A 12152-nucleotide genomic window follows, 5' to 3' on the forward strand; every position below is an offset into this window, starting at 1 on the left:
GAACAACTCAGAACCACTCTTCCCCCTGTGGTCAGACTCTCCCATCGGCTAGCTCAGACACTTATCCCCGTGAGTGGGGCAGGGCTTGGTACACACTCTTCTGGTTGGGATCTTCCATTAGCACACATCTCTCTGGCTGGTATCTCCTACTGGTGAGCTTATGTGCCTATCTCCCTGAGAGAGGTGGGGCTTATCACCTCAGGTTGACATGTCTCCTTGGTTCGCTTAGGTGATCCCTGCCTAGAGCGTTGACTATTGTAGATCACTCTCTCCATTCACTGTATAGGGAGACTATGTGCTTAACTCAAGCTTTGCGGATCGCCGTGTTGGTCCAGTGATTTTCTTGGTGCCTAAAAGTTAGGTATTGCAATGCTGAGCATCATAACGATTTAGTCCCTTTGTGGATCCGAGCTTAAGTGACTACTCTGTAATATCCTTTCTTAACAGCTCCCTTCTTTCCCTGCTAGTTCAGTGAACCCAACAACTCTATTTAAGGCTTCCGGCTTCTGTTATTGTTACAGACTTTTTTGGTGTTTTTTTTTAATTCCTTTGGTTATTTACTTTTTGCATTTCCCCCTTTGCCTTCTTAATTTCCATCTTACATTTCAGCTGCCAGAGTTTATGCTCCTTTTTCAAACTTGCCAAACATTACACATAGGTGACATACGTGCAGCCCCATGCACCATTTTGTGCAGTCAGCCAGGCTGCAGGAGCAGAGCAGGTTTTTTCCTGTAATTTCTCCTCCAGGGTATCAGGATAGGGATTTGTCTCTTTTTTCTTGCTGACTTCTATGGTAAAACATCCTTAAGTAGCCCCCATGTTGAGTAAGGATTTTAGTTTCTTCACATTTGACTTTCGTATCCTTTTAAATTAGTTTCCTTCTTTTATTTTTATATCCCACTTTCTAAAGGCTAATGTCACACTGCTGGTTTTGGTATGAGCTGTCCTATGAAGACTTTAACTGGAATTATATACTGCTGACTGTTAGTAAAAGGCTAAACAATAGTTACTACTTCAACCAACTCTGGTATATTACTTAAGATGAGAGGCTACTTAACTGTGTTACCTAAGGCTAGATATTCTAAGAAGTCATGATATGGTCAAGAAATTGCTCCTTTTTTTTATATCCCAGTGTGACATTTCATCAGTTGATTATGTGATTCTGTCAAGTCCCATATTACTGCTGTTTTACCCAATGGGTATTACAGAACCCAATGTCTTACTAGATTTGGTGATTTTTCTTTTTGATTTCCCTTTATACACCTCTATCCTGATATAACATGACCTGATATAACTCGGTAAAGCAGTGCTCCGGGGGGGCGGGGCTGCGTACTCTGGTGGATCAAAGCAAGTTCGATATAACGCGGTTTCACCTATAACGCGGTAAGATTTTTTGGCTCCCGAGGACAGCGTTATATCGAGGTAAAGGTGTACTTTGAACTTATTGTACTATCCTGAGTATAGTAGTAAAACTTTACTAGCATTTTTATTTTTCTGAGTTGGGTTGTATAGACATACAGATTCTACATTATAGTCCTGTCCACTCAGAATGTTAACTCATTAAATTCTGTAGAATACTTTAAGGTGTAGCTCTACTCTCTAATCTTTCCATCCAGATATTACAATATCTCATTTTTTAAATTTCCTATCATGCTTCAGAAATAGCTGTTTTTATAGGTTAAAGTCCTCTTACATAGCTAGGCATTCTAGTTCACCCCTTTCAGCTTTGCACACTGGGTAAAAAAACATTTGATGATATTTATTTACGTTCGCACCCAGTGTGCTAAATACTTCACAAATGTAGAACAGAAAAGCTGGGAGACAGCCAGAGAAGCTCTGGTAGCATGGCCCTGGGAGGAAGACGGAAGAGTTTTTTGGGCAGAGTGCTGCTTGGAATTGTAAACAAGGAAACTGCCTCCTGTTTTTCTCCTGTATTCAGGGAGACAGGACTTAGTGTACATTCTTTGTAAATAAACTGGACTGCACCTAAGAAATACCTATCAACTTTTCCTCCTAACAGAAACAATCCACAAGGCCTGAACACTGGTTAGCTCCTTGGGCCAAAAGGAGCAACATGTCTTAACCATGAGACTAAGCTTCCTCTTCCTGCAGTCCCCTGACTAATTCACTACACACCTTCCAACCTGCCCAGCCCAGTACCTGCCATAGGTACACATCTTCCAATTTCTGCAACAAATGGGGCAGGGGTCCTAAAGACAACAGCTGTGTTCACTACACAACCTTGATTTGTAGAACTTGAACCTGGGTCTGCAACATTACAGGTGAGAGCTCTAATCACCTGGCTTTTGTCTGTTCTGGGGCAAATCATAGAATCATAGAATATCAGGGTTGGAAGGGACCTCAGGAGGTCACCTAGTCCAACCCCCTGCTCAAAGCAGGACCAATCACCAACTAAATCATCCTAACCAGGGCTTTGTCAGGCCTGATCTTAAAATCCTCTAAGGAAGGAGATTCTACCACCTCCCTAGGTAACCCATTCCAGTGCTTCACCACCCTCCTAGTGAAAAAGTTTTTCCTAATATCCAACCTAAACCTCCCCCACTGCAACTTGAGACCATTATTCCTTTTTCTGTTATCTGCTATCAATGAGAACAGCCTAGATCCATCCTCTTTGGAACCCCCTTTCATGTAGTTGAAAGCAGCTATCATTCTTCTCTAACAGACTAAATAATCCCAGTTCCGTCAGCCTCTCCTCATAAATCATGTGCTCCATCCCCTTAATCATTTTTGTTGCCCTCTGCTGAAGTGTTCCTTTATGCATACTGATTCAGTCTCATTCTCAGTCTCTGAAGTAGGCCTATCCACAAACCGAATGATCATGGTCGTTTGTTCAATGTAGCCTGCATCTGGTGTACAATCTAGAATGATTGAAAAGTATTTTGCAGCACAAGCAGATGCTAGGATTTTTTGTTTGATGGCATTGGATAGAAGCTGAATAAGCTCATTCTGTATGTCTTTCCCTAGGTAATGTACATGCATCTCCTGGTCCTTAATCCCGCGAAGATGCTCATCCATAAGTGGGTCAAACAAAGCTAGATATTCGACAAATTTGAGGAAGTTCCCGTTACCAGAAGTCTGCAGTTTTTCATGTGTTCCCCGAAAGGCCAGGTTTTGCACACCAAGGACTCTGACCAAAGCAATCAGACATTTTAGTATTTGCTGCCAATACTTTTCTTCTTGCTTAATCAAGCGCAAATGTTCTTCATTGATTGTTCTCTTGTATTTCAATCGTAGTTCAAGTTCTTTCCATGTTTGAACATTCGTCAAATGTTCACTGCTTTTCTCGTGCCTTGAAAGAATTGCAGATATGTTTTTCCAATCCCTTGAGCCTTTTTCAGAAAGAGATGATATGCCAATAGTACTACTGCCAAACAACTTGCAGCAGAAGCAAAAGACAGAATCACTTGATGTGGAATACTGCAGCCACTGATGGTGCATTTCTTCTCCATTAACAAGTCTACGTTTGTAATAAATTGTCGAGAATTTTCTTTGCTTACTATCTTTGGGAAATCGAACTGCTGAACTTGTTCCGGCCCATGTTCCACCAGAATTTGTCAGACTTGATCATCGCATTTGGCTCAAGTAGCAGAATCACTAAAGCTCAAATATAAACGAGTGACATTTTCGCTTTCACGGTCTTCCAAGTTTTGATCCTCGCATGTCTCATTTGATTCATCTTCAATATTCAGATTATGTTCTTCAAACTCTTCTTCAACTTGTGAAACTCCCATCCCCACCTCCACCTCTGCTTGATCCTTTGGCATTGAACTACCTTCATCTCTGGCCAGTGGATGGAGATATTTCAGAAACGAACCTTCTTGCTTTCTTTCTTCTTTTTGCTTATCAGCCTTCCGCTTAGGAAATTGTGCCCCAGACCTTTTTTTTTATCTGCCATGAGGCTGCATCAACTGAAAATGAAAAAAAATGAAATTTTATTCCTATCAGTTCTTTTTCTTGTTCACTATTAAAAGTAAAGGATAGAGAATACATGTCACTTACTATAATTCACTATTTGAATTTCATCAACTGTTTGACGTAAATATTGATAGAGAGATCAAGATGACTTTCCCTTAAAATTAAGCAATGTTGATTGTAATCAGAAATACACCCTTTTTAGTCACGTATACTTCCTTCCTTCATATCAAAATCTGACTGGGAGTGCTGCGGAACCCATTCTGTCCAACCAGCCGTGCACCTCCAAATGATTAAAAACATCAAATGGTACAAACTCAATTTGAATGAAAAGTTCCATTTTCTAACTAAATAGGTCACACACTCTCAAATGGTTGCCAAGTGCTCTCTGTGGTGGTATGCTCATCTGCTCTAAATGCCTACTAACTTCCCTGTGAGAATAATCTTTGACTTTGATCCAATGAAAGCAGGATGGACCCCCCCCCCCCCCCCGAAGACCTAAGACATGATGGCTGGATGACATAAACAGACACCAGTCCCTCACAGGCACTACCTCATAACATGCCAATTTTGCTCAGGACAGAACATCATAGAGGAATATTATGCATTCAGTGGTCTCTACACTGGCCAAGCAACAGCATGACAACTAACCTAACCAGTCCATCCAACTTTTTTGACTGCTTCTTGGGCACTGGTGAGGGGTAGCGGTGCCAGACTAAGCCTGGTGACAGGGGTGCACTACAAGTCTACAAACCGAGGCAAGGTGCTGGGCCTAGAGTCCTGCTGAGACTGCTGTCCTGCACCAAGTGGAGCGCAGCCTCCCTGAGGAGAGAACTCAAACAAATATCACGCTCCTTCTGCGTGATTCCCCCAAGCACTTCTTCAGGCAGCTGCTATGGGGGGTCACTCACAGGCTTAGGCCTGCCTGTTGCACGCATAACACAGCAGCTGGGCTTAAAACTCAGACAGGGCCACCCAGAGGATTCAGGGGGCCTGGGGCAAAGCAATTTCGGGGGCCCCTTCCATAAAAAAAAGTTGTAATACTATAATAACATGTATTTGGAAATGTAAAAAATAACTAGTGAAATACATTAAAAAATTAATTTGTAATAATTTGAAAATACACTAAATACATTATTTACAAACATTAAAAGCTGTAATGGTATGTCTACATTTGCAATTACATAATGGGCTGTTGCTGGGTGATGGTGATGGTTGGTACCAATGGGCTGTTGCTGCCTGGGGGTGGTGCTGCTGTTGTCCAGGGCTAGGTGGGGAGCTGGGCTCTGGGTTGGGGGGTACCCGGCTCACAGGGGCTGGGCTCAGGGATGTGGGGAGATGAGGTCAGCGGAGTATCTGGCTCAGAGGGGCTGGGCTCAGAGCTGGGGGTCAGGGCTGTGGGGAGGATGGGGTCGAGGGGTTTCCGGCTTAGAGGGGCTGGGCTCGGAGCTGGGGGTCAGGGCTGTGGGGAGGATGGGGCCGGGGAGTTTCCGGCTCAGAGGGACTGGGCTCGGAGCTGGGGGTCAGGGCTGAGGGGGGGATGGGGTTGGGGGGTGCCCGGCTCAGAGGGGCTGGGCGTCAGGGCTGTGTGGGGGATGGGGTTGGGGGGGGTGCCCGGCCCCTTACCATGCCGCTTACCCCCTCTCCCAGGAGCCTCTGACATACACGTGGGGCAGGGGGAGCCTCCGACATACTCATGGGGGCCCCTGCGGGGCCTGGGACAAATTGTCCCACTTGCCCCCTCCTCTGGGCAGCCCTGAACTCAGATACCGGGCATGACAGAGGCTGGAGCAGGGAGAGGGGGGCACTGGGGCAGCTCAGCTCTGCGGGCTGCCCCTCTCCAGCCACCCACGCACAAGGGGAGCAGGAGCAGGGACCAGCCAAGGACCAAGGGGGCAGGAGCACAGGCGCTTGAGGCCGAGCTGTGGGGAAGCGCTTACTTTGCCCAAGGCAGGGGCGTTGGGGTCCTCTGTCTTCCTCCGCTCCACCAGACCACTGCCTGAGGCTCTTTTCTTCTCCGTGCCCCCCGCTGGGGCTGACCGTGGAGGCTGAGCCAGGAGACAGCCAGCCGCCCCTTTCCTCCGGATGCCCTGCTGAGTCGCGCCCGTCGCCGTCGCCGGGCTCGTGCCACGTGCCGTACGCAGAGCTGCGGAGCTCTGCCCAGCCGCCGGTGCCCCCGCCGGCCATGAGAAGATTGGCATGGGATGGAGCGGCTGCTGCGCTTGGAGGGAGAGGGAATCTGAGCTGCCGGCAGGCAGCCCAGGGGTTCCCCTGGGTCCGTGCGCCGCCAGCAGCCCAGGGGTTCCCCTGTGTCCGAGTGCCGCCGACAGCCCAGGGGTTTTAATGAATTTTGACTCCTAAATTAGCAGATTTACTTGTAAATGCTCAGAAAATTCATTCTGCACTTTGAGTAATTGCTGAATGTTTGCAGAGGATATGCTGTATTTTTCATACATGACAAAAAGGTTGATTCCCTTCTCCAAGAGCAAAATGGAACTCAACTTTAACTCTTGTCATGACTGATGCCTTCCTAATATTTTCAGATTTCACCTGTGGTAAACATCACAAACTCCTTTTTATAGGGCCACGGCGAAAAGCTTCATTTTTGTTTGTTTATAGTGCTTTTATGGCACTACTAGCTGTAATACCTGAATGTCTTTTCTTGCACTCTGGCTTCACGTGCAAATTGCTGGAAGATGACAAGCCTTCTACTGGCTCTGATAAATAAGAAAACAATGAATTGTAGAAACACAGGATTAGAAAGGACCTCAGTAGGTCATCTACTCCAACCCTTTGCACTGAGGCAGGACTAAGTATTATCTAGATCATACCTGAGCGGTGTTTGTCTAACCCACTCTTAAAAATCCCCAGTGATGGGGATTCCACATCCTCCCTGGAATATTTGTGCCAGTACTTAATTACCCTTACAGTTAGAAAGTTTTTCCTAATGTCTAAACTAAATATCCCTTGCTGCAATTTAAGACCATTCCTTCTTATCCTGTCCTCACTGGATAAAGAGAACAATTTATCACCTTCCTCTTTATAACAACCTGTCCCCCCTCTGTCTTCTTTTCTCCAGACCAAACAAACCATTTTTTTTCAATCTTTCCTCATAGGTCAAGCTTTCCACAACCTTAATTATTTTTGTTGCTCTTCTATGGCCTTTCTCCAGTGTGTCCCTATCTATCCTGAACTCTGGTGCCCAGAGCTGGACACAATAGTCCAATAAAAGTAGCTACGTGGACCTGCTCCTCCTTTTAGTGAAGTCAATGGGAGCAGGATTAGACCCACTTCAGCTGTGGCCATAAATTGTTAACGAGATTTTTTTTTCTCATTCCTTCCTCTGTCTTTATTCAGATCATTTAGCAGGTTAATTTGGGTCAGCACATTTTCTACAGTCAGAAAAAGACAGTAACTTATGTTCACATGAAACTATGGTAGTGACCCTCTGCTAGTTCTCTAAATAAGGAGTGCCACTTCTCTCTTTTTCCTTGTCCTCAATTCACACTTCCATCCCTGCTGCAGAGGGAACTGCAGGAAATGCAACCTTCGCATTCTGTCACAGGTTAAATTTTTACCCTTGTAAAGTTGGAGACTTGTTGCTGTGAGAAAATTGGGGAGTTTACTTTAGGTGTTAAATGAAAGTTGGATCTGTTATTGACATGTCGTTCAATGGAAGGTGAGCCTTTTTTTTAATGGTTACACTTCTTCCCAGGATGGACAGAGTTTGTACTGGGAGGGGTCCCTTCATCTCTACCCAAGTGTAGAACAACTTTAATTATCCCTTTTTCATGAAATTAAAATACTACTATGGGCTCTAGCTATACAATTTATGATTCAAAGATCCCAAGGCCAGAAGGGACCATTGTGGTTATCTAGTCTGACCTCCTGTACAACACAGGTCATGATCTGGATTTCAACTTCCAAACTTTAGGTGGTGTTTAAATTTAGGATTACAGTTCAGTCCATTATAAAAGTAGGCGCAATTTGCAAAATTCAGAAGGTTAAAATGAGTGTCCTTCTAATTTGAATTGACTGTCATTCTATTACTGTCAAGCCTCACATCCATGTTGTATTTATTGTGCTCTCAGATGGTCTTGCTGAAATTCTCCTTATTCATAAAATATCTCCCAAAAGTTTTGCTGGACACATACTTGACAATTTATGGTTCCATGGCACCTCAAGGGCTGCAAGTGATGAATAGACTTTCTGTAACAGCCTATTCCCATCAAGTTCGCCGCTGTCCTCTCTGCATTACAAATGGACATGTAGCTGACGTGGTATCTCATTCCAGACAACCAATTTTAACCAAAACACCTATGACCTGATTCATCCCTACTGTGATTCTGCTGACTTCCACTGGAGATTCTTAACCTGTCAGTTGTGTGGACTGAACTATCACTGAAGTCAGTGGGAATTGCATGCATTCAGGTGATGAGGGCTCTGATTATATCATTAATTGTCAATTCTTTGCCTTAACCACAATACCACCATTCAGCCCTCTCTGTGATACTGTTATACTGACAAACCTGTTTTGTCAGGAATCTTGTTTCAAAATTTATATATTAATTGGTGTATTTAATTATCTAACGTCAGATTAGAGAACATTAAAAATATAGTTTCCTGTGAAGATCTGGCATCCGTTTTTAAAGACTTGCTAAATACCAGGGCATTCAGGTCTGTGGCTGAGTTTTGGAGCCCATCTCTACACTTAATTAAAACCAAATCACTTTATATTTTCATTTGGGGTTTGTTTGCTTTGTGTTTCTAGTTTAGTGTCCTCTGGCTAACAGCGTCTAATGAAAGAGGAAATTTGGTCCAAAAGGGTCTATCTGCAGCAACTTCCCTCTGAACTCTGATGCCCTGATGAAAGATGATAATGTATCAAGAGGTTAAGAATAGTTTTACCTTCATAAGTTTTCCATAAAATTTTGATTTCTTGAGCTTCTTGGGAGGTTTTTAAATCCCACTCTTTTGGATTTAGGCATTTTGCATCATGCTCAGGGATACTGACCCCACCAATACTCCTCCACCATGAGAGTCTCTGCTTGAAAGAAAAATCATTGAAATGAGCTACAGAAGGAAACCCAGGGCTAATGAACAAGAGAGTGACTGTAAAAATATAACACCAGACCCTAAGATGAGCTAAAATAGAGACACCATAGACCAATCTCAGCAGAAACAGCAGTGAAGTGGAGGATGGGTGGGAGGAGTTGAGAATTTAAGAGGTGGAGTTTGTTTTTGTTTAGCCTATAAAAGGCGCCAACTGATGAGATGCTAATCAGAGAAGAGGCTAAGTGGAACTTGCAGTTGCAGAGCCCAGCACCAGCCATGGGAAGAGCTGCACAGCAAACCCTCACTGCTTTACTCTGCATAGCAGCAGCAGTTTGCATGGGTGAGGACAGCTGTCCAGGTGAGTAGGAAACAAACCCAGTAACAGCTTTTCTTAACAGCCTCATTACCAAGCCAGACTCTGCAGAACTAGTGGAACTGATCAGATTCATCTGTGGTGAATTGGTCGCTGCCTTCCTTAAAATTATTTGGTTATTACTAACAGTGAGTTGTAGACATATAGCTTCTATCCTGTCCTACCTGATGTTGAGCTCTTCTCTGGTACAGATCCATGGACTATGGGACTGCCAGTTACCAAATGACAATCCTGACACTATAATATTTTAGAGCTGGGACTTCTCTTTTTTTACAAGAATTTTTTGTCTACTTAGTACTATAATACATTTAGCATATTGCTGCTGTGTGTGTATTACCAGATATCCATTCTCTGGGACTGTCACAAAATGACATTCATTCGGTGCCTAAATGCTGTGGTGCTGTTCAGAGCGCTGGCATGAATGTAGAGTTGAGAGTGAGACTCTGCAATGTTGATTAAAATTCACACTGACACTTTCACATCTACATTTCTAAATTTTGTTCAAGGTTCATATTTTCCTAATTAGTATGGAAAGAAACTTCATCTTTGACTTACCAGATGGTACCTCAGGCATTGCAGAACCAATGAGATTTTGGATCTCTCATGGCTTCCTATTCAAAAACAAGAAACCAGCATTAATGAATGCTTGTTTATAAAGCACAGGTATGTGCAGGCCTGTAATTGGACGTCACTAATATAAATAATACCAAATATTTGCAGAAGGCAACATAACTACAATATTGTCCTAAAACATCCAGCACCTTCCTAGCTGCCTCATGTCAAACTTAAAACCAAAAAGTGTAACTTTAAAAAATGCAGGTTCTTTTATTCTCAACTAAATGACAACTTCAAATTTTATTTGCTTAAACGATTGGTTAACTGTCCTTGTACTCCCAGCCAAAAGATGAGATCTGTAGGTTCCCATTTGCTGAAGTTTTCCCTCCCACACTGGAATCTGCAGAATATTCTACATCCTGAGACTGTCACATGTTACTTATTGTTTCATCTCTTTTCTCAGAGATCAAGATTGTGGGTCTCAATGGTTCCGACAAACTCGCTGTTCTCCAAGGATGCCCTGGGATGGCTGGAGCCGCAGGTCCCAAGGGAGAACCCGGAGCTGTAGGAATGAAAGGTATGTTCCCAGGGGCTAAGTGAGAATCTGAGATGGCTGGTGATGTCTAAAACATCTCTGTCCCAAAGCAGATCTTTTAGCCTGTGGTGAGGGACTTGAGCTTCATTATGTCCCTGCTCTGAACGAAATAATATCCTTTTCCTTTTCTCTGTCCGGATGGAACATCAGACACTTGCATGGAGGTGTGTAGGGAAACATCAGTCGTGTATTTACCAGGTTACAGATACTAATAGACTATATGATTATATACAGAGATGATTTAAAATGGAAATGTAGTTGATTATTGAAACAAATCCTTTCAATACCAGCCAAAAAAGTGTTTGGCTGATGTATTGTTTGAGATGTTCACAGGGCTGCCAATTTTCATTGGACATATTCCTGGAGATTTCATCACATGACATAATCTTTAATTTCTGGAAACTCCAGGACATTCCTGTAGGGTTGGCAACCCTACATATCATGTTCCTAGAATTTATCCATTAGCATCACTGAGATGAGAAACAGCAGAGTTATAATATGATGCATTAACAGCTGGTATGTTGGACAGTTTACATTATTTCCATTGTACACTAAATATGCCATTTGATTTAGGGGATTTATTTGTTATTCAGTTTGCATAAAACAATTGGGAGAGTCAGGACAAAAATCTTGTTGTTTTCTAAGCAAACACCAACGTTTGGGTTTCTTGTGTTCTGTATAATAAGTTGATTTGTCCAAGGACACAAGAGTTTAGTGTGTTTGCAGCAGGGCTAACACAGAGTCAGACACCAGAACATGGGCTCTGATCCTTAGCTGGTATAAATGGGCATTGCAGTAAATGGAGCTGCACGAGAGCTGGTCAGAAAATGGGCTTTTGTCATGGACAGTTTGGAGTTGCAAAAAATCGAAACCCAAAATATTTTCATCTGAAAATGCCACCATGTTGCCTTGTGGGAGTTGCAGTACAGTTGCCTCATGCTCCCATTCTCTGGCGGCTATGCTCCCTTGTCGGACTACGTCTCCCATGATGCACCATGGTAACTCGGTGCATTAAGGGCATTCACCATGGCAAGGCAGTGTGGCTAGGGAGCCCCTCTCTGCTCCAGTCATCACCAGGGTTTGGACTGACAAAGCCTCCCAACTTGATTGGGGTAATACATAGCATCAGCTGCATCTTCTCTGTATTTCCCCTCATGTTTGATTGTTCAGGATCTGCCCTACTTTTACTTACACATATGCACACGCGCACACACACTCTTGGATCTGCTGAAGGTCATCGATTTGCAAGCCAGCTGATAGCTAGGACAAAACCTGAGCCAGTGGCCTTCTGGTTGGCTGGTTGCATGACATCCTCACCAAGCTGCTGGCTTGATCCTGTATGTCTTGTGGAGACAAATAGCAGTTGAAGCTCAATGAGAATTTTGCCTTAGTATGGAATCCAGGATAAATAAATTAATGGAGATATCCGATCTCCTAGAACTGGAAGGGACCTTGAAAGGGCATTGAGTCCAGTCTCCTGCCTTCACTAGCAGGACCAAGTACTGATTTTGCCCCAGACCCCTAAGTGGCTGCCCTTAAGGATTGAACTCACAACCCTGGATTTAGCAGGTCAATGCTCAGACCACTGAGCTGTCCCTCCCAACCCTGTGCTAGTCCTCCCATCTGTCTGAAGATAGTGAT

The 12152-nt window shown here is 43.8% G+C and overlaps 1 protein-coding gene across 2 annotated transcripts in view; it reads left to right on the forward strand.

Annotated features, from left to right (window-relative positions):
• LOC128825428 (ficolin-1-like) overlaps positions 1-12152 on the forward strand; it is a 57158-nt gene that overhangs the window by 24639 nt on the left and 20367 nt on the right. The window contains exons 1-2 of one of the 2 annotated variants that reach the window (XM_054007944.1): positions 8863-9346; positions 10380-10493. In XM_054007944.1, the coding sequence (XP_053863919.1) occupies positions 9208-9346; positions 10380-10493 (253 nt within the window). In that variant the 5' untranslated portion in view covers positions 8863-9207. Of the gene's footprint in view, positions 1-8862; positions 9347-10379; positions 10494-12152 lie in introns of those variants that run through there. The other variant, XM_054007945.1, reaches the window with a different exon arrangement.

Source organism: Malaclemys terrapin, chromosome 17 (assembly GCF_027887155.1).
Source record: "Malaclemys terrapin pileata isolate rMalTer1 chromosome 17, rMalTer1.hap1, whole genome shotgun sequence".
Lineage (NCBI taxonomy): Eukaryota > Metazoa > Chordata > Testudines > Emydidae > Malaclemys > Malaclemys terrapin.